The sequence below is a fragment of the Montipora capricornis genome, chromosome 3 (genome assembly GCF_036669925.1).
Source record: "Montipora capricornis isolate CH-2021 chromosome 3, ASM3666992v2, whole genome shotgun sequence".
NCBI classification, from domain to species: Eukaryota; Metazoa; Cnidaria; class Anthozoa; order Scleractinia; family Acroporidae; genus Montipora; species Montipora capricornis.
This window is the reverse complement of record NC_090885.1, coordinates 22,475,463-22,497,962: the sequence shown is the minus strand read 5'-3', so window position 1 is coordinate 22,497,962 and position 22,500 is coordinate 22,475,463. Positions and strand designations below refer to the sequence as shown.

The following is a 22,500-nucleotide window of genomic DNA, read 5'->3' as shown; positions in this document are numbered from 1 at the left end:
CAGTGTGACTGTTTGACATCATCACAGTTTAAAATATTTTGTCTTCACTTTTTGAGCCAATACTGGGGTAATAATGCTCTTGACGATTAATTTTGCTTTTGCTCACTGGAGCATTGATAATAATTTTAAAGAGCAGTTGATTGTCAACAGTGTACGATTACCCGCATCATCAAGCATACACGTGCACTGGGAAAAGGGTCTCTTTTTTTTAGAAATTATCAGTTAATTCTTTTACTGGCATGACCCATATTTTTATGTGAAAAATATTAATGACGTTGCACTCATTAGAGATTACTTGACGGTCTGGTGATAAAAAAAAAACTTGCTAATATTCCTGACCATCAAAAATGTATGGGCTTGCAAATGAAATTGAAAATTATAATGACATTTTGGAGAGTCATTAATTTGTTGTTATTATTATATCACAAAGAAACTACTCCAAGATGCAGATCTAAAAATGCATAGCATTCCATATAGCTAATTAGTTAACACATGATTTCATTTTGAGTGGAATTAGAGGTTGTTAGCTCATTTATCCATGAAGCGGCACCATTGATGAGTAAAATGGTCTGGCGTTAGACAGAGTAAAATAGTTTAGAATGTGAAGTCTCACTCCTAGGACTAAAAGCCTGGTTAAATTTTAAAAATGAACCATCCAAAATCTAATGATTAACTAAAATTGTCCTTATTTATATTCTTCTTATTCTTAATATTATTAATGATGTTATTATCACATTTATTGTTTAAGTTGTATTATTATTAATTTTTGTTTTTCAATATTCTTCTTCTTCTTAATATTATTATTATTATTGTTGTTGTTATTATTATTATCACTATTATTTTTTTTAATTATCACATTTATTGTTAAAATCATAATCAAGTGTTTTTTTGTTCCTTATGTAGGATCTAGCCTTTGTTTTGTTTTCTGAATAATGTAGAATGGGACCTTAAGACTACTGCTGGTACAATACTAATATGGCATCTGATGAAGAATCATTCCTATTGGAAAGCGATCATCCCATTAATTATCAAGATAATCAGAGAACTAGTACTCCAACAAAAATATTGACCAGCTCACAATCAAGTGATGGAGAAAAAATTTCAACCCAGGGTGTTGGTTTGTCTCCTGTTGTAAAATCTTCAGCTGATGCCAATCATCAGCATAGTTCACTGCTTGACCAGTCTTTAGTTTCTCCACAAGGCTTTAATTCTGCAGAAGAATCTGCGTCAATGTATAATTCAGCGTTATCAAGGATGGACTCAACAGTGACTTCAGACAGTTACATTACATCAAAGGAGGCAGGTAATTCCGACATCAGTTTAGCTAGTTATGGTTCATTGAAGTCCGAGGGATCTTCAGTATTTTGCCAACTTGAAGAGTCTGTTCCGTATAATACACATTTGCATGATGAAACTTTAAGTGAATACTCTACTAAACATGGGGCATGGCAGACAGCTTTAGGATCAATACAGAATTACTCTGATTTGAAAGATTCTACAATAGGGCACAAGTCTTCTCATGACATTGTATCATCAAATGGAAGTTCTTCTCCCGATGGTGACTTCAGTGAATCAACGTACAAAGAAACAGTTTCAAACATTGAAAATGATCAAGATTCTCAGCATGTCTTAAGTGGTATCTTGCATGATGCAAAAAACCCAGACATGATTTCACTGAACCAGCAGTCTCCTGACCTCCAATTACTGAATGAGATATGCGAAGAGGCAACTTATATGACAATCAAGGAGGCTTTGGTCTACTCTTTAAACCCTGGTGTAAGATCTGGGCTATGTGAAGGCAGACTGTCACTCAATGAAAGTGAGATATTGGCCTTAGAACTGTACTGTGAAAAGTTTATTGATAATTTAATGTCACAGCTCTTAGATGGGCATTGGTCTAAAAGAATCAGTGAAGAGACAAACAAGACAAAGAAGGTTGAAGATAAGAGTAAAATGACACAAAAGCTGAGCAGTGTTGGGCTGGAGAAGTTGAAATCAAACTGTGATAGATTTGTTCAAAGCATTATCACAGAATCATTGCACGATTCTTGTTTCGGATTGTGGAGCAATGATAAAGATGACAGAAACTTTGGTTCCCAGAAAGACCAAACTGTGGAATCGAAGGACAAAAGTTACCAGACTTTGCTTCCTCTCATTAAGGAGTCAAAGTCAATTCAGGATTACATTGGATACCTCTCTGCTGACATTGTAAAATCAGCTTTGGCGAACTTATCAACCTCCATAGCAACAGAAAATAGTGAGAAGAATGAACACATGACATTGAATAAAAATAGCTTTTCAGATACGTGTAAGAGTTCTGAAAGAAGGAATCTTTCTAACGAACATGATAATGACATGTGGAACTCTCAAAATGATGCTACCTGCAAAGGCGTCAATAATGAAGGAAACATACTTAATGGACTGACCACTGATGACAAACATAAAGAACAGCATACATTAGATCAGGAATGCATTTTTTCCAGCAGTTTACCTGGTGCTTTGGAGACTTCACTGGAGTTTGATTCTGGAGAATGGGAAGGACCTGGATTGTTGGAGGCATTCCATTCTCTGGACTCGGGTAAGTTCTGAACCAATGTAGAATTGGGAGTTAATGTTAGGAACACGAAAAAAAGTACCGTATTTACCAGTGTATAAGTCAACCCCCCATTTTTGATGGCAAAAAAAGCAATTTCTTAATTTCTTTTTTTTATACTCATGGGATACTAATCTTGTATTCTTTGATCTCTGGAACTTTGGATACACAAAAAATCAGGGCCTCAAGCGCTTAATAGTCTTGTGCTTCAGCAGTTGTTGTATATCTGGGCATTTTTTCCTTGAGTTTCGAAAAAGTTCTCAGAAAATCAAACATGTAAACCTCAAACTAAGCTGTTTATCTTTCAGTAATTTTTCTCCCTTGCTATTCAGAATACTGCAACAAATTTGTTTGCTTTGTTACGCCCATGTTAACAGTGTTTGAATAAAATATTACAGATTGAGTGTCAAATTAGCAGAAGAATAAACTTTCAAAAACAATATACATGTACATGTTAAAACTTATGTACATTTCAAAATTTTGATTCAAGCACCTGAAGGCCATCCATCCTCACTGTGTTGCTTATGATACCAGGTATTTTTTGTTCTCACTCCAACCTTGAGACTTCCACCTTTTTTCTCAAACTATGTGCTGATCCAAGGAGAGCAGGTTTCTGCATTGTTGTTATTCTGTCAACTTGGGAATTCCAATTTTCACGAATTAATCAGTCCCTTTAACCTCTTTGACAATGAAGTGGATGATAGCTATATGTATCACCACCTGATTGCCAATCTCTCTTTCAAGATCTTTGTATTTCTCATCTTTTATTACTCAATTATTGTTGTTGTTTAAACTGTAGGGGAAAAGCAAAAGATTATGCTACGGGAGCTATCGTTTGATGATCATGCAGATGTTTGTGGGACTGAGCTGTTGGCTCCAGTCTTTCTAGCTATTGCAGAAGAAAATGATGACAATGAGATCCAAGGGATGAGAAAAAAAGCTCTGTCCATTGAAAATTTGTGTGGCATTATTGATGTGCCAGGTAATGACTGTGATTTCACATTATTTTTATTATTAAACAGGATGAAAAAGTTGTACAAGGGAGGATATTATCACTATGATACAATGTAACAGAAAGAATAAGAGGGAAACTCAACTGTTTTGTAACTCAATGGAAGGGAGTGCTGGTAAAATCCATATGATTTAATCAGTGCAAAACATCTGCAATGAATTTTCACAGGGCAACAGGATGAAATAGCTAAAAAAACTACAGTTTATCCCAGTGAAGTACATGTACATGAACAACTGGCAGTGCAGTTCTTTGCAAAAGTCAAGTTCTGTTTACTGCTTGAATTTTGGCATTGATTGGCTAAAAATAACCAAAATACAAAGTAAAACTAAGAAAATCACCACTACCCGTTGTATATACCCAGCCTTTAATTCACAAAATTGTTTGAAAGGATACATTCACTTAGCACACTCAAAATGTACTTGACCATATGTTTTGAGTTGCTAAGGGTCCAAATGTGGAGGCATCAGTCAACTGTACTTCCCAGTTATTGTACATTGTCAAAATATACAGAGCGTCAATATCTAAGTCCTTTAATTCTGTAATAATGGTCGAGGAGAATGCATTCTAATCGCACGTCAGTTCCGTGGGATGTCCCTTGAGTGTCGATCGTGATGCCATGCAATTTCAGTTTGTGGAGGCCATCTTGTTCTGGCACAAAAATCCTTGATCTCACATCACAGTCCTCTTGAACAGGGTCAATACCTGTATGGGTGACTGTCCAGCAATACCAAAAGAGTGTCTCGTCAATGACAAAACAGGAATCGAACGCACTCTCCTTAATCCTTGATTACGGCTAGTCCTAAAGAATTGTTAATTTTTTTTTTACCAAAGCTCAAGAAAATTCTAGACCAAGGAGCTACTCAGCTCCTAAAAGACTTAAAGACATAAATAAAACAGCTGAACGTAACTTGATTCAAGAGGAAGACAGCAGTGTGAGACTGTCTGACAGTGAAGGAGAGTATGAGGGAGACGAGGAAGGAGAAGATGATGACATAGAAAATGATGAAGACAAAGAAAATCAAGATGGAGAAATAGACACTGATTTAGAGCAAGGACATTGGCAAGACAAACACGCAATAGAAGTGACTTCAGATGACAAGTTTCGCTGGCATACTGTGAGTGTAAATGGACGGGAAAAAGTCCTGGATTTGAAGCTTTTGGAACCATACATGAAAGTTATTTCTCATGGAGGTACAGTGTACATTTATTTTTTTAGCTGTTTACTGAAGGTCTTTTTTCTCAAGTAAGGGCTGAAACCTTCAGCTTGAATTGTACTTTGACTCCCTTGAGAAGTTACATGTATAAAGTGCTTACAGTAAAATTGTTGCTTCTCTCACATCCATTGGGTGAACTGAGCCCTATTTAATTGCCCGACATTAATTCATAGATCTTTAATCATGTAATTGCCTAGCCTGTTCCAGGCTCTCAGATAGTCGAGAAAACGGAAAGAACTGCGTGTGAAAAGCGAGCGGGGGCTTGGGTCGAGGCGAGGCGGGAGAGCCTGTAAGCATCTCTTTAAATTCTTCATTCCGGTATACCAGCTCCTGGTATACCCTCTGATTGGTCAATTTTGACAGTTTACATCAACACTTTCGTCATCATTTTGATTCTCGCGCGGAGCACGAACTGAAAGAGGTCAACTCTGTCGCCGAGTGTCTTAAAGTATTCCCAAACGTACAAGCCCTCAGATTCGAGCAAAAGTTGTGTCTGTTCAACTTTAATAAGTCGAAAAACGATCCGTTTGCAATGCTTCCAACTGGTTTTGGTAAAAGCATAAATTTTCAGTTACTGCCGCGCGTTGCGAAAGCGCTTCAATGTTGTGATACGACATCTCTCCACACCGCTTACAATATAGCATCACCGGGTACGATACATAGTTCGCATTTGACACAACTATTATGTCCCCTGCACGCCACAATTGTTAGCATTCAACGGCGCTCTCTGAAAACTCTGACGAACGAGAACAATACAATATTTTGTTATTCTTTCTTATGCAAATACTTGGCTGCGTATTCGAATTCACCAGCTAGGGTCAATTAAATTCCTGCCTTCATCGCCTTCGAAAAAATGAGAGCAAAAAGAAAAAACCCAAAAAAATTTGCCGAAAACAGGCTTGTATTTCCGTTGTATGTCTTAAAGCTTTAAAAGATTAAGCGATTTTCAGGAAGGGAAGGTGATGGCTACGTGTCTGTATACTGCAAATGCAATTGAAGCCATCCACATGAAATATCAATCTTTCACATTCATTATCGGTTGTCCTGATGCATCAGAGCTGAAGTTTATTGATGAGACCATCTTATCATCTAGGCCAGAAACTTCAATGGTCGGGTTTCTGTTTTCCTTGGAAAAGTCAACAGAGCGTCGGGAACTCGCAGCTTTCGAACTGGTCGTGTCTTTTGGTCGAATTTGCTAAATCTCCCGTCGGTGATTTCCTTGACACTCGTTTCCCGGTTGCTTTGACAATGCCTTCTTTCGCTTTTAATGTTATTTTCCTAAAAGTGCCTTAAATTCTGGCTAACGTACTCGCACAAGCGAGAATTAACACATCACCTTTAAGGAGGCTCGATAGGCCAAAATTCTTGAAAAATGGCAATTTTTAGAATATCGTTTTTGAGGCAAGTTTAGTTATTGTAGTCTTGAGTTAGGAGTGTTTTTTCCAATTTTCTTTCAAAATAAATTTGTTTTTGAGCCATTTGTGACCTTCGGTCAAAAAACATAGACCGTTTCCATGGCAACCAGAGTTGTTTACGCGTCGTTTTTGAAGCAGAAATCGGAGGAAATCGAGAAAAAAGGCCGCAGGAGCGATTCAATATCTGTAGGGACCTGGGTAAGAGACATTGGGCACTTCATGGTAAATACATGACGCATTGAATCCTTCAAACACGAGTGTAATCTTTGAGTCGCCATTTTCAGAATTTATCTTGTCAAACAAATTGAGCAAATGCCTCCAAAGAAAAAATTTAGGAGTGGTAGAAGCAAGAAAAGGAGATTCGCAGGTAATAGATATACTGTGAAGGAAAAAAGAGCGGACAACGAGCCTTCAATTGGTCAAGAATCGGCCGAAGAAACCGAAGGATCGGACACCGAAGAAAACAAGCGGAGTTTGAGTATTGATGCTACCAAAGTGAAATCTCTCCCGGCTTCTGTGAGAAAACTGGACGAAATTTCAAGTGATTCAGATGATAACTCAAGCGAAGAATATTCCGAAGGACCAGACGGTTTTCGTTTGGTTGACATTTCTGTGCTTTCAGCAGTTTTCCAATTATTGTGTTGTCCTGTTTGCAAGCATGGCCGTGTCGAGTTGCAGGAAGACAGCGGCGCCAAGATGGGTTTCGCTTCCCTTTTTGTATTGAAGTGCAAGAACCAAAAGTGCAAGTTCTTTGAGAAATTTTACTCTTCGTCAAAAATCGAAGGGAGCCAAGCATTCGAGGTAAACAGGAGGATAGTTGTGGCTACTAGAAACATTGGTATTGGCCATCAAGCACTTGCAAAATTTTCTTGTGTCATGAACATGCCCCCTCCAATGAATGAAAATTCTTATAGAGATCATGTTGCTGTTGTGAGGAGTGCTGCACAGGCTGTCTGTAAGCAGAGTATGACAAATGCTGTAGAAGAAGTAAAGACCTTTTATGAGCCACAAGAAGATGGAAAATTTGACATTGGAGTCTCAGGAGATGGCACATGGAGGAAAAGAGGATATTCATCCTCATATGGAGTTGTCACTGCCTTGTCCACAATCACGGGTAAAGTGGTTGATGTAGAGGTTATGTCCAAGAACTGTAAGGAGTGTACTGGATGGAGGGGTAAGGAAGGTACCCAAGAATTCCAGGACTGGTGGGAAGCACACCAGCATCTCTGTGAGGCTAATTACCTGGGCAGTTCTGGATCAATGGATGCCTCTGGGTTATTGGCCATATTCCAGCGATCAGTCGAGAACTATTCAGTTCGCTACACTGAATTTTGGGAGATGGTGATAGCAAAGGCCACAAACTTATTGTTCAGGAAGCTGTCTATGGTGATAAGGAGGTTATGAAACTGGAGTGTGTTGGCCATGTTCAAAAGCGTCTTGGATCACGCCTTCGCTCTCTGAAAAAGAGACTGGGACAAACCCGTCTTGATGATGGCAAGCCAATTGGTGGAGCTGGAAGGCTAACAAATAACACTATTGACAAACTTCAAGTCTACTATGGGAGGGCAATTAGAAACAACACCCATAACATTCAAGACATGGAAAATGCTGTCATGGCTATATGGCATCACTCCCAGTCAACTGATGACAGTCCTGACCATGACCTTTGTCCAAATGGAGAGGATTCCTGGTGTGGCTATCAGAAGGATCTAGCCCTGGGAACATCTGATTACCAGCATAGCCATCCTCTTCCCAGGGCTGTTGCTGATGCCATCCATGAAACCTTTGAAGATCTGAGTGACAGGAACCTCCTCACTCGTTGTCTCCATGGAGGCACTCAGAATCAAAACGAGGCCATCAATGCCCTTATTTGGCAACGAGCAACAAAAGAAACCCACTCTGGCTTGAACACTGTTGAACTTGCTGTATTTCTAGCAGTCTCACACTTCAATGATGGTGCAGTCTCAATCAGTTTAGTCCTTCAAAAGTTAGGAATCAACCCTGGAGTACACTGCAAGAATGCCTGCAAAAAACTTGACCATAATAGACTACGCCATTCTCGCAGAAAGAGTGCAGAGCATTCAAAGAAGAGAAGAAGGCAAATCAGAAACTTCAAGAAAGGATACACTGAGACTTTAGAGGCACTTGAGGGGCCACACTATGAAGCTGGAGCCTTTTAAGACTTAACTTTGATTCAAATTGTACTGCTCATCTTTTACACTCATTTTTCTTAAATTCCGTATTTGAGACTTACTTGGGCATGGTAAACGTAATATCTCAAAGAATATTTGGAATAATCACACAAAATTTTGACACAATTTTAAGTATGAATAGAGCTATGCAATGAACTAAAACAAGAAGGTTTTGAGCAATCTGTTATGATTTATGCTATTTTTTGTCCAAGGACTTCGTGCGCAATTTTTTCACTTTTTTGAGAGAGTGTTATTCTCAATCATTTCATAGTAAGTTGATAATTCTAGTTCATTGCACAGCTCTGGACATCAGTTACCAGTGTGCCAAATCTCAGTTATCCACTATGAAGCATACTGGAGATATTGTGTTTACTAGTTACCCCATAATTTGATTTGCGGAAATGGGTGTGGTTCTTTGAGGGGGTGTGGTTTATCAGGAATGTAAGGTATTTGCCAAGAACTTGTTGGAAATTATTCTTTGAATGCTATCCAATGCTATTGACTTTAAAAACAGGCCATAGGTAAAGGTAGACTGATTAAATAATGTTAACAAAATTTGCCATTTTTGGACTATCGAGCCACCTTAAACAACAATAAAAGAATCGCGCTTGAACTCGCGTGGGACCACACAATGCCGCCCTTTTTCAACACTTTGACATTGACATTTTGACATGCGAAAGGTTATTTGCAAAGTGGGCGGAATGAAGAATTTAAAGAGATGCTTACAGGCTCTCCCGCCTCGCCTCGACCCAAGCCCCCACTCGCTTTTCACACGCAGTTCTTTTCGTTTTCTCGACTATCTGAGAGCCTGGAACAGGCTAGTAATTGCCAAGTCTTTTTCCAATTTACCAGGATACTTCAGTGACACCAGATCAACCATTGTTGTTATTGCGGCATGCTATCTGCCAGACAGAAGTTTAGCAAATTATGATTACCTGATGGAACAGCTGTTTTTGTAAGTTTACAGTACTGTAACTTTGTTAAAATTGCTATGTTTCCCAAACTCTGCAAACTTGATGTCATTTTTACTACCACATCTTTCACCTTTCATAAGACAATTACAGTGATTTGCTAGATGGATCTTTGGCCACTGCAGTCAACTCCTGACAACTTGAACCTTCAAGGGAAATGTTGAAAAAAGGTTTGAGTTATCGGGAGTTGAGTGACACTCTTTGGCTTTTTCAGACGCCCAATTTTTCCTGTAATCCACATCTACATGCACTCAAAACTATGGCTCCTTTAACCCACCCTTAGGAGTGAGACTAACCAGTAATAGATATTTTTGCTTTGTGTGTATTATGTAGTAAAGGGTAATGCCAGAGGATTTCACTCGTCAGTGAAGTTCAGTTGAGAAGTCAATAGGGGTTTTATTAGAAGCCGTTGCAGCCGTCTATGCTGAGTACAGTACTTGCCTTTGCTCAAAGGCGGTGTCAAGATCAAAAGCCAGACCATATAATAATTTTATAGGGGTGCCTGCTTACGCTATCACAAGGTCTCTTCTACTTTAAAACTTAATGAAACCCCTGAGTCAATGGGTTACCAACCCCTGCATCCACTCAAAACCTACCGGTATGTTCCCCTCTAGCTTCCTTAAATGGGATGCTTACTGGTAACCTCTTTGCCAGTCCTAAACTAGGAACACTAGATTTTACTCTGTCTAATGCCAGATGATTTTCCAATATCAATACAAAAAAAAATTATCATAAATTTTTGCTATTCCCCATCCAGCTTTATTTATGCTTGAGGAAAACCCCTCAACAGTGATCTTTATACACCTGTTATTAATAATATTGATTTCTTTTATTTCTCTGTTCACTATTTCATTGTTGTTGTTTTTTTTCAAATTTTGAATTTAGTTATGTCATAAGCACACTGGAGCTTCTAGCAATTCACGAGGATTACTATCTGGTTTATTTAAATGGTGGAACAAGTCAACAGAATACGCCTTATGTTTCTTGGATGAATAGGTTCTACCAGTGTATTGAAGGAGGGTATGAGACCATTATTTTTGCTTGTCTATCTTAAGGTTACTTTTAGTAGTAGCAATTTTTTTTGTAACAATAGTTCACCTGACCAATAATAATGGTAAACTTGAGGCAGGGGGCTTGTAATAATAATGATGATGATGATGATGATGATACCATTTGCATCCATCCTTGAAGCATGAACAATTTGCACTTAGTTTTACTTTTCAAACGTTAACCGTTTGTCCAGTTATTTGTCAATTTTGACCAATGAAACAGTGACAGTTATGTTGTGAATTGACAACGTTTTTGGCAGCATACCAGCATGTTTTGTTTACGTGCTCTCAAAGTTTTCAGATTTTCCGTGAGAACGTTTGGGTTTTGTTTGACCGCCCTAATAATGTCTCTGCTCGTTTTGCAATGGAAAAAAAAATTCCAGGTTAACAAGTTTGGAAGGAGGTAAATTACTGTCCAGTCACTGTAGATCAAGATTTCAAAATGCTCCTTGACACAGGAAGGGCGTGTGCGCATCTAATGCCCTAGACGCAGAAATACTCTCCTTCTCCTCGATCTTTCAAGTGGCACTTTCACGTATTTTTTTCTCGTAGTGGCTGAATCATGTATCTCTTTCGTTCTAATTTTTCTTCGCTTCTCAGCAATGATGTACCTTTCATCGCATGAAGTCCTTTCTTTGGTCTTTTCTGGTATCTTTCTCATCATTATCCAAGTTGCAAAGAAAGTCACTTTTCAGATATATATGGTAAGCCCGGGCCTTGGGACGATTTGTAGTAGAGCTGTACTATTTACCTGGATTAGTCCTTTCAGCGGGTTTGGTTTTCATACTAGGTGACGACCCCTCAAATAATTGTAACTTTAATCGAGAAATATCTATTCCTTCGATATATTTTGAGGACTGAAGAAACAGCAATTCTGAGGCACACTGGGATTGTCGTTCAACACATGTTCGCCTTTGTCGTACCAAATTTGATATGTGGAAATTCATGGGTTTATAACTCTTCAAGACTTCAAGGTAGATTCATAAATATTTCTGCTCTCACGAAAAACCTGAAAACTTCAAGATCACGTCAACAAAACATGCTGGTATGCCGCCAAAAACATTCTCAATTTCACGATATAACCGCAAACATTTCATTGGTCAAAAGTGACACATAACCGGACAAACCGTTAACGTTTGAAAAGTAAAACTCCGCAAAACTCCAAATTCGTCACACTTCAAGGATGGACACAAATGGTAATAATAATAACTACAACAAAAACAATAATAATAATAATAATAATAATAATAATAATAATAATAATAATAACAATAACAATTATTATTATTATCTTACTTTGCACTTACTCTAAGTTAAGGGGTTACATGATTACAGTGTAATCAAGTGTAGTATTAATTTTTTTCTTCATAACTTCTTTATGTTTTTTTCCTTGGCTTTGTTAGATTAAAGAAAAGAATGAGGGAGATGTTTATTGTACATCCCAACTTTAGACTCAAAGTTATTATAACACTTGCCAAGCCATTCCTGAAGTAAGTTTTGTTTCCTTGTTTTGTTTTTTACAAAATTATTTGGTGACCTTGATTTCAGGCCACTGTTTCTTAACCAATTGAAAACAGTAATTCTATCTTAATTAGAGACCACACAATTCACTTGACCCAGGGCAGAGGTACTCTTACTGTATCTTTTTCTTCATTCCGTCCAGCCAAACAATTATTACAGAAGAGGAGAGGCCGGCTGTGCTTGTGCTAGCAATGAATTTCCACAATGCTGTCATGATAGCATCTTCATTGTTACTCAAGTGCTTTCATTATCTTTATTATTGTCCTTAAACCTGTTTATCTTTGGCTTTTAAGGAAGAATGTGAAGTCTTCTCTCCTTTTACTAAAAATTATTCTCAAATTAGTTTCTGTTTTTGTGTGCATGTGTGATTGGTGGCATAAGGCACGAAAGGTATTTGTTTTGGAATGGACATTCGGGCTCCAGAGGTGTCATGAATTTGTGCTGGTCTTAAAATTAATTATTTAAAGCATTAATTTTGTTCCTGAGAGCTACTTTCAACAGTTTGATTTACCCCTAAATATCTTCATAAAATGAAGCAAAAATATAATTTATATGAATGGACGGTACATTATAAATTATGCAAGAAAAAATTAATAATAATTAATGCATCTGTCTGTCAAATTTCAATTTTGTTTGTTGTTTATTTATATTATGTCTTTTATCATAATTATCTTCACATTTTTTTACGCGACAGGTGTGGTCTCCGCAACCCACTATACTTATTACCTACGACTCACAACCATAATTAATTACTCCTGAAGGAAGTAACTAAGAGTATTAAAGAGTATCTGGTTCATTGTAGAATACATTATGTATACCATGTGTGATGACTCTCATCAGCCAGTGGGAGGAAAATAAGTTTGGTTTTCAGAGAATCTTGATTGTATCCATTCTCTTTTATTTGTAGTGCTAATTTTTGGAGGAAACTAAGTTTTGTCCCTTCACTTGGTACTTTGTCAAGCCACATTCCAGTAGACTACATCTATATTCCAGATGAGGTTATTAGGTATGTGTAATAGAATTATTGATTTTATGTCCATCATCATCAATCATCAATCCAATTTTGATCCAGGTTTATCCCCGTAAACGGGGGTGGCCGGATTTACCCCACTTTGTCAGCAATCTTTCTAATTCCCACTCTCCATCTCACTCGTTTCATGACGTCGTTTTTCTCCAAACCAACGCTCTTGCTCTCCTTCTCCACTTGCGTCTTCCACGTCTTTTTGGTTGTCCTCGCTTCCTCTTGCCCTTGAGACACTTCGAACTCCCAACTCTTTTCTCAGAACATGCCCATCATCCCTCCTCAACACATGCCCTTACCATCTCACTCCATTTGCCTTTGCCATCTGAACCGCTGTTTCCTTCAATCTCAACATCTCCATCAGGTCCTCTGTCCTCTTTTTCTCCATCGTTTTTGCACCACACATTGCTCTCACCATAATAGTGATTATCGGTGAATGTTCACCGATGATCACTGATGCTCTCTCAGTCATTCTCAAAATTGCTATCTCATTTTCCCTCAGACACCATGTCTCACTCCCATATAACATCGCCACTCTTACACAACTCCGATAAACCATTCCTTTCACCTTCAACGAGAACCTTCCAGTAATTAATAATTGTATAAACTAGACTTGTGCTTGTGATTCATTGTTTCAGTTTCAGTTTCAGTTCAGTTTTTATTATGTATTTTGTATAAAATATCACAAAGCTATCCAATGCTCACAGTTAGCAAAAGCTAGTCGAGGCAAAAGAACATGTTAGAGGCTTTTTTCGGTTTCCTTGCAATTATTGTGAAGTTGCTTAGTTTACTGTCACAGTGGTCATTACTAATTTGTACTGTAATACACAAGATTTTCATAACATACATGTAATGTCCATATAATTTATTATGTGTTGTGGTTCAATATTTTGTTTTTGGTGACAATTGGTTGATGTATCAGTGTCATCATCACTGGCCATCACCATCGACATCATGATCATCGCTTACAATAAACAGCTCATTCAAAATTAAATATTCCTGTGAATTGAGATCTCTTTCTTTTTTTGTTTCACAGAGTGGATCCAGCCTACAGACGAGTGCACAGTGGGTAATAAGTGCCACAGAATTTTAAATAGCTGAAAGAGCAGACTGTGCAGAATATCACTCTTGGTAGAGGAGATTTGTCGGTGACTGCTATGTTGTTTATAACGCAAAAAAATTAGCTGCATGTAAAGGGTTAGTTGTAATGAAAGAATTGTGGTCATGTGTAAATAGGTTGGTGAAGCACAGAAATTTAATAACATGAGGATGAGAAAAGGAAACTGACTGTTGTGAAAGCACCCTTTTTTGAATTGCACATGACAAGCATGTCTTTGCAAATGAATAGTTTCATTGTCAGATAACTTTTAGCATTTCACATCGTACCTCATAAAATCGTGATTTTCATTGTTTATTTTAGAATATGGAAAGAGCTGTGATTTATTGCACACCATAAATGTATTTCTGTTTTAACTTGCAAACAATGCTAAATATGGAGCCAGTATCCTTCAATAGATGGAACTTTGTTTGATACTTACAAGCTACTCCAAGAAATCCATGCTACATTCAGACCATGATATCAATGGACATCCGTCAGTAAAAGCCATTTACATTTTATTTTACTTTTACCAACTCCGTTTTTGTAATAACTATAAAACTTCCTGTTGAAACATGTTTGCCCACTATGCAGAAGGCAAGGTTTTAGAGCTCAATATCGGAGCTGTGGTATGGAATGGCTTAACGAATGCGATAAAAATTAATATTTTAATAAAAATGAAATTAAACAAGACCTTTTAAATCAGGTTTTGTTTTGTAACATACAGTACGTGTAAGTAGTCAGCTTCTCACAGTAGTTGGTATTGGCCGTAAAATTTTACGCCTGAATGGTGTACCATTTCAGATTAAAGTTTTACTGCACTACTGCCACCCACCATCAAGCATAGCTGAAGACTGATGTACAAACCCAGGGGGGTTATCATAATTGTGTTGTAAACCAGATAACAATGTTGTGTTTGAAAAGAAATAGTAGTTCACACATTTTGATGGTGCAGGCAAGCTTACAAAATACAAAATCGTCATTCCTCTTTGTATCTACTTTTGGGTGGCAGCAGCAAATTACAGAGTTTGTTTGTTCATGAGCTTTAAGGGGCTGGGTCATGCTATTTTAGGTAAATTTGTTTAATTTTGTTAAGTATGAGCTCCAAACGTCAAATTGGCAGAGCAAGAGTCTTTCATTTGCAAATTCACAGCCACATAACAACTGAGAATGATTTTCCAGCTGTGTAAATGACATTTTGATATAGACTGATAAATTTGAAAAAGGTGGGCTGACGTTTTTCAAATTTACCCAAATTCAATCCATTTCAATCCTCTCCAGTTTTGTCCATCCATGTCCCTTCTTGGCTTCCCTGTGTTTGTTAGAGTTCTTCTATAGTTTTGAACAGTTATTTTGATATTTTAGTTAATTCTATAACCATTTGATCAATGCTGAAATTGCCTAAAATTGCGTGACCTAGCTCCTTTAATAATGATGATAATGGTAATGATAATAATAATTTATTATTGTTTTTGGACCCAGTAACAACAGCTGTTTTGGCCATTGGCTACCGTTAAATGTTGTAGAAGGTGAACAAAGTACAACTGTTGTCATGATTTTCAAACTGCAATTCTCCAGGATCCTCACAAGCATTGGCATTTAATAGTGTATTAATTTATTGACAGTAATAAGGTTCCCAGAATTCTCTGATGGAGTAATTTTTTTAAAACTTTTTTTTAAATGTTACATCAAGCTTTGATAAACAAACATCTGCAATAATAGGTAATCTGTGCATGCATTATGGTGCAATGTACAGTAAAAAATTATTTTTGTGAGTTAAATTTTTTAAAGGGAACAGTGTGTTAAATTTTGAGTGGACCTAGATGCATCACCTGTTGTTAGACATTGTAAAATACACAAATATCACTCTTAGGAGGGAAAAGGTTAATATCATTCAGGTTGTCTGTTTGAACTTGAAAACTAAATATTTGATTTCGTTCAGGGTACAAGCTGAAAGATAAGTGTATAGGAACAAAGAGGCTCTGCCAGGGTAAATTCCGACAATTAACATGGCCTAAAAGTAGCAACAGCACTTAAAGTGAAATTGCAAAAACGACATCCTTTCTTTTAAATTTCTGACAGCAACGGTCACAGCAACATGAAACATTGACAAAGCACCGGCACAAGACCCTTTTAAAATTCAGACAAGCAACACGGGACCCCCCTCTCCCACCCCCCCCCCCCCCTACCCTGACAGGGTCTCAACAAAGTAAATGACCATATTAAACAAGGAAGCCACAAATCTCTATTATCGTGGTGCTAATTTTAATGTAATTATTTCAGAGATTTCCTTTGTCTAGGGTTTTAATATATTTCAGAGATTTCCTTTGTGTAGGGTTTGTGTATTTTCAGTCAGGTCAACTGATGTATCCATTAGTAAAATTATACAGAATGTATTATTAATAATAATTATTTATCCCAATGTGAACTCTTTGTGTCATTAAAATAATTATTTTGAAGCTCTGACGTGATGGAATTTTTTTGGGCCAGTGTGCAACTTTTGATACAACTCTTTGGATTGGTTGAAAAAAAGAAGGTGCCCTAACAACTGACCTAACATGCCCACACTTAGTCAAACAATGGCAATTAATTACATGTAAATAACTTTATTTTACTTCTTGGGCTATTTACAGGGTTACAGTAATTAAAATAAAATATTTAATTGATTACTGAAAAATAACAAGAAATCAATTAAGGAAATTGCCAGAAGTCTGGACTACCCAAGTAGATGTCAGTCTAATGGAGTGGGGAGCCCACGACTAAAATTTAATTTCCATTTACATTGCATTTAAGATTATTGACCTAGTTATGATGACCAAAAAATTAATAAAGAAAGAAAGCTTCCTACAATACGAAATGTCCCCATTAACTCATTGACATCCAAACCGGCCGAAACCGGCCAGACTTAGTATTTTACTCTGAATAGCACCAGACGATTTTACTCATCAATGGGGAACCCCTGGGTGTCAATGGGTTAAGTAAGATTTAAACTATGTTTGATAATTGGAATAGAGTTGAGATTGTCTAGTTGTTGTAACTATTAAGTTTAAGAAATTTGATATGATTTTTAAAAGCCCAGAGGGAAGAAATCCACAACCGAGAACTGCTACTTTGAAGTGATCTAAAACCTTAATTATTGATTGGTGTTAGTATGTTTAAAAAATAAGTTATTGTATAGGTGACTGTTGAGCTGAGTATGTGTGAATGGAAGAGGTGCTTTGAAAATAATCATTAAAGATTGGTGGAAGTAACGAGTGAAACCAGGAATAAACAAAATTAAGAATCTGAATTTCCATCACGGGTGACGAATGGTAAAATCAGAGACTCTCCAAGACGCCAAGATCCTTGATTGCGAATCCCAGAACGAGACCAAAATATGCAAGACTTCACACTAAATTAAATGCAATATAAAAGAGACTTCGAGACTCTTTGCAAAGGCTGTCAAGATTTTGAGATTGGATGAAAAGTTTTTGAAAAGATTTTGGAGGTACCATTTATTTTGCCACCCCTTCAATTACATCGGATTCAGTAATTTTAGTATACCGGTAGTAAGCTTTTCAAACAGAATTTCAGTGTGAGCTGGTGGGTGCAGAAGTGTTTATATAACTCTCACAATTCTTTTTTGAATCACCTGAAGTGGTTTTAGATAGTATGAGGCTCTGCCAGGGTAAATTCCAACAAGTGGCATTGCCTAGAAAGTAGTGACAAAACTTAAAGTGAACTCGCGCCAAACAACATCCTTTCTTTAAATTTCCGACAGCAACGTGAAATTTTAACAAAGCACCGACACGAGACCTTTAAAATTCAGTCAAGCAACACGGGACCCGGGACCTGTGCCCCCCCCACCCCCTTCCATCAGGGCCTCTAAGTAGTAGAGCATAACAAGAATGTCAGAATTAACAATAATATTGAAGGCTTCTAACTTTAGATATTTAGATATAATACCAACAGTTTTTGAAATCTTTTTACAAAGAATAAGTAATTGTTTATATAAATGATTTTTCCTGGTAACATTAGAATCAAAGATCACTCCAACATGATTTTTCAGATTTTAACATCATCTACCGTATGTTGATTGAGACCACCCCACTGGGTGTCAACTTTTTGGAATGAAAATGTATGAAATTAGTTTTTTTGATGTTTAGGGCTAAGCGGTTTGATCTTAGCCAGTCAGCAACCATTATAAGTTCATTATTTAGTGTTTGCTCAAGAATATTCAGGTCAGTCAAAGAAAAACGGCAGGTACAAAACACAGGTCAAAGGTCATTGTTTTACCAATACAATATTCATAAATGCTAACCTTGGGCCTAATTAGGCCTAAAAAAAGTTTTTAGGCCTAAGGTTAGCGTTTATTAAAATGTTTAGGATACTTTCTGTATTGTTAAAACAATGACCTGTGACTTGTGTTTTGTACCTGGCGCAAGTTAAAGGGAAAGAGTAGGAGTTATAACCATTTATATGAACAAACTGCTTTCTATTAGAGAGATAAGATGAGCAATACCTCCTATATGCCATTGTGATTTAACTTCTTTTAATTTATTTAGTAATATTGAGTGGTTTACTGTGTCTCAAATGTCTTTCTCAAATCAAGAAAAATGCCACAACCAAATTTTCTCTGGTCAATAGAGTCACATGTTGATTCAGCAACATAAAATTCAATTCAATATGTATTGCTGAATTGGAATTTACTGCTCATGCTCTTATCAATTTGATAAGAGAATGAGCAGTAGAGTGATTTTCTCTGAATACAAACTGTGCAGGATAGAATATTTTGTACAGCCTTTTCGCATATTAATTTTTTGCTAAAGACAGACTAGATTGAAATTGGTCTATAATTAATATGATATCAAGTGAAGCTATGATCTTCGCAGTTATGAGAGCAATTTTTGCAATTGTGTAGAGAAGCCTGAAAAATTCAGGACTTCAACGGGGTTTAATTGAACCCGTGACCTCGCGATTCCGGTGCCACACTCTAACCAACTGAGCTATGAAGCCACTGACTTCAGTCAGTGGCTTCATAGCTCAGTTGGTTAGACCCGGAATCGCGAGGTCACGGGTTCAAACCCCATTGAAGTCCTGAATTTTTCAGGCTTCTCTACGCAAATATTGCAAAAATCGCTCTCATAACTGCGAAGATCATAGCTTCACTTGATTTCATATCTGCAGTTCACATATGATTCGTTTCATATACCATTTCATCATTAATTAATTAATATGATCTTTAACATGCCTAGATCCTTTTTTAAATACATGCAGGAGTAAATATTAGCTTAAGTTTATCAGGAAAATTTCCAGAAGTAAAAGACTCATTTAATTAAAATTAACGAGAAAGTGGTTCAGCAATGTGATCTTTCAGAAATCCATGTACTGTACACTGTCAGTAATTACTGGTAGATACACACCCAACAAGTGTCCCTTAATTAATCCAATGGGGAACTTAAGCGACAGCGACGGCAACAAAACCTCATCTCACAAGGTAAATTTGCGTTATTCTTAGACTAATCACTTCATGATTATTTCAACCTTTTTCGTGTGACAAGGGTGTGGTAGTTCCGTAAAAGTGACACTGGTCAGAACAGTGCTTAATTTAGGGGAGAAAATGAAAATTTCTCCTCAAGTGCTGACATTCTTCATAAAACCTCAAATTTGGCTATTTCATGTTGATGTTTTGCAGACCACAAAGAAATGGACAAACGTGAAAAATGCACGTGCAGGGCGTGCAAAGCTATTGCTTTGCCATTAAATATGCAAATTTGTGACATTCTTAGCTTAAGTTCCCTAATAACACCTGAACCGCCACCCATTGACAAGGAAAGTCGTCTGGTAGAGTGGTATTAATTTCAATTGAGTGTCAAAAGTAATCGGCAAATTGCTTTGGTTTTGCATTACTTCACTCAGTGATTGGTTCAAAGTTCTCATGCTACTTTTTCAACCAATCACAAGTGGAACCAAACCCAATCGTGCACAAGTTTTGTATCGGCTACAAGTAATTACTTCGAGTTTTGATTGGTTTACTGGATTGTCCCTGTCCTTTTTGATTGGCCAAAGTAATTGGTTTTGGTTTTGCGAAACTCGATTGAAACTCACTCTATTACACAGAGTAAAAGTCTCAGTCCCAGGGGTCAACAGGTTAAAGTCTAAACATTTGCTAGCTGTTTATAGCAACAAGGTGAGTGTAAGGTTTAGCGTTGTTATTTGGTTAAGAGAAATGCAGCTGCTTATCTTAACTTGAGGTCCAGAAGTCTGTTAGTGGACACTTTGTGATGTTTATTATTCCCAGATGCAAGTGATGTTGAATTTGAGGAGAAGACCAAGGGGACACTTTGTTAAAAGATCATTATGTGGATAAGGTTATGGTATGTTAATATCAGGAGCAGCACAAGTTTGAAAGCTTTGTAATAATACTATACTTTCTTTTTACAAATTCCAAGTGGTTATTCTTTACCTTGAACCCAGGCTCCCTCTATTTTTTACCTCCCATGAATAAGATATGTAGCCTGGGTTTTAAATAACCAATAATAAAATTCTTGGTGTCCTTTGCACCTAAAATTTGTCCAAGTGGGGTGAAATGGGGCAACCTGTGGCCTTGTAAATTTGTCCAAGTGGGGTTACCTGTGGCCTTGTAGTTTGCTTCAAAGGTGGGGTATACTCATAAATTATACCGGACTAAAATGGCAGAGGACAAAAGAACCATGATTGGTATTCCAATTAGGCCTTGCTGATTAGGTATTGTCATGTTTGCTTTGTTCTTTTGTTTTATAGACACTAATTATTTCAGATCTGGTATGTGAAAGACCAGCCCAAAAGTGGAATCAAACAGCCTTCTAGTAATCAAGATTATGAGACCAGTGATTTACCTTTGCATAATAATTATTATCTATAATAATGTCTTGAAAGAAAAAGGACTGCAAAACATGCAACTTGATACAAAAATGATGAAGTTCGTATACAACCATAGCACAAAATTACCACAAGTATTATTACAGTAAGGTCTGCATAATTGTACTTTCAGCTGATATACAGAGAAATGTAACAAAACCGTGATGCACTTTTGTTGCAGTAACTTGACATCAAAATTTATGTAGATTGTACAGTGATTTTACTGCCACAAAAATTGACAATGTAAAGTTGGTATGAGAACACTGCATGTGTGAAGAGGCCTTCACTTGAATTTTTACAGACAAAACCCTGTAATTGACCATTCATTGTTGTACCCAACTCAAATCTCTCGTGGTTAAGAATCTTTGTGTCTTACATTTGCATGATGTCACATTCATATTATTTTAGTTGATTTGGAAATACGTGAAACAAAAAGGTTTCATTCCCAAAGGATTTGAAATGAGTACAAAATTGATTAGCCAAATTGGTCTATAACCATAACCATGGAGCTACAAAAATATGAATAAATTAATATATACTATTGACTGGTGTCCTCTCCTACTCTGTCTTTAATTATAATTAAAACAAACCAATATTCAATTAACTCAATTTTAACCCCTCAGAATTGGTACATGTAACTTCTTTTTGCATCCTAACATGGCCGACAAATAGACCATGCTCGTATTCTCAGTATTGGATTTGAACTAGTTTGCAATAATGCGGGGAAATCTTTTCAAATGCAAATACTTCTTATTATATTCCCCTGCATTAGTCTCCATTGCAAGCTGGTTCCAGACCAATCCTGAGAATATGAATGTGGTATATTGAAAGGCCATCTGAATAACTATTGAACACAAGTTTTTGTCTTTTTCTATTTTGTATTTATGTTAATAACTTAGTTATGTGTATACCATGCCTAAATTAAAAATAGGATGTCGTTTTCTGAATTTTTTTCTTAGTACGGATGATTGTCGTACCTTAAAGAAAAATAGTGTTAGCTTGAAATACGCTCAAGACATGAAATGGTCAGGAGTAGTTTACTGGGCATATGGGTTAGTACTTTAGTTCCAATGACTAAGAGCAAAAAGTACACAAAAGGCTCCTAAAACAGGCATCATTATGGTTATGTTAGTAAAATTAGCCAAGTTTCCAGCAGTTAACGGAAAACCCATTGACTCCTGGAAGTGAGACTTAACAGATTTTACTCTGTCAAATGCCAACAGATTACTCATCAACTGGGGATGTCGTAGGATGCCTGAGGGGTCAATGGGTTGATTGCAGTGGTCTGATTCATACAGTCGACTCCTGATAATTCGAACCTTCAAGTAATATATCAAACCCGAGAAGGAGTTCTTCATCGGATATCCAAACACCGAGAAGCGAGTTGAAAAATGAGGCTGAAGGGCCAAGTTTTTTAACCGATTTCGAGGTGGTTGGATATCTGATGAATCACTCTTTCGAGTGTTTGATATTGCTTCTCAAAGGAATCAAGGATCACAGTTGGCGAAATGTTATGCTAATTAAGACCACATATCCA

The 22,500-nt window shown here is 37.0% G+C and overlaps 2 protein-coding genes and 1 pseudogene across 3 annotated transcripts in view; 2 read left to right on the top strand and 1 right to left on the bottom strand.

Moving 5' to 3' along the window:
• The window catches only part of LOC138040927 (uncharacterized), a 17,677-nt gene extending 1,133 nt beyond the window's left edge, over nucleotides 1-16,544 (top strand). The window contains exons 2-9 of one of the 2 annotated variants that reach the window (XM_068886658.1): nucleotides 904-2,578; nucleotides 3,393-3,575; nucleotides 4,437-4,796; nucleotides 9,279-9,381; nucleotides 10,283-10,417; nucleotides 11,850-11,936; nucleotides 12,875-12,973; nucleotides 14,025-16,544. In XM_068886658.1, the coding sequence (XP_068742759.1) occupies nucleotides 976-2,578; nucleotides 3,393-3,575; nucleotides 4,437-4,796; nucleotides 9,279-9,381; nucleotides 10,283-10,417; nucleotides 11,850-11,936; nucleotides 12,875-12,973; nucleotides 14,025-14,061 (2,607 nt within the window). In that variant the 5' untranslated portion in view covers nucleotides 904-975 and the 3' untranslated portion in view covers nucleotides 14,062-16,544. The remainder of the gene's footprint in view (nucleotides 1-903; nucleotides 2,579-3,392; nucleotides 3,576-4,436; nucleotides 4,797-9,278; nucleotides 9,382-10,282; nucleotides 10,418-11,849; nucleotides 11,937-12,874; nucleotides 12,974-14,024) is intronic. The other variant, XM_068886659.1, reaches the window with a different exon arrangement.
• Nucleotides 6,163-9,261, top strand: LOC138040928 (uncharacterized; annotated as a pseudogene).
• A 4,392-nt stretch (nucleotides 16,545-20,936) lies between the features above and the next one.
• Nucleotides 20,937-22,500, bottom strand: part of LOC138040926 (AP-3 complex subunit sigma-1-like) — an 8,437-nt gene continuing 6,873 nt past the window's right edge. Inside the window, exon 6 of the mRNA XM_068886657.1 lies at nucleotides 20,937-22,500. This exon is cut by the window's right edge and continues 1,182 nt beyond it. The gene's annotated coding sequence lies outside the window, so the exon portion shown is untranslated.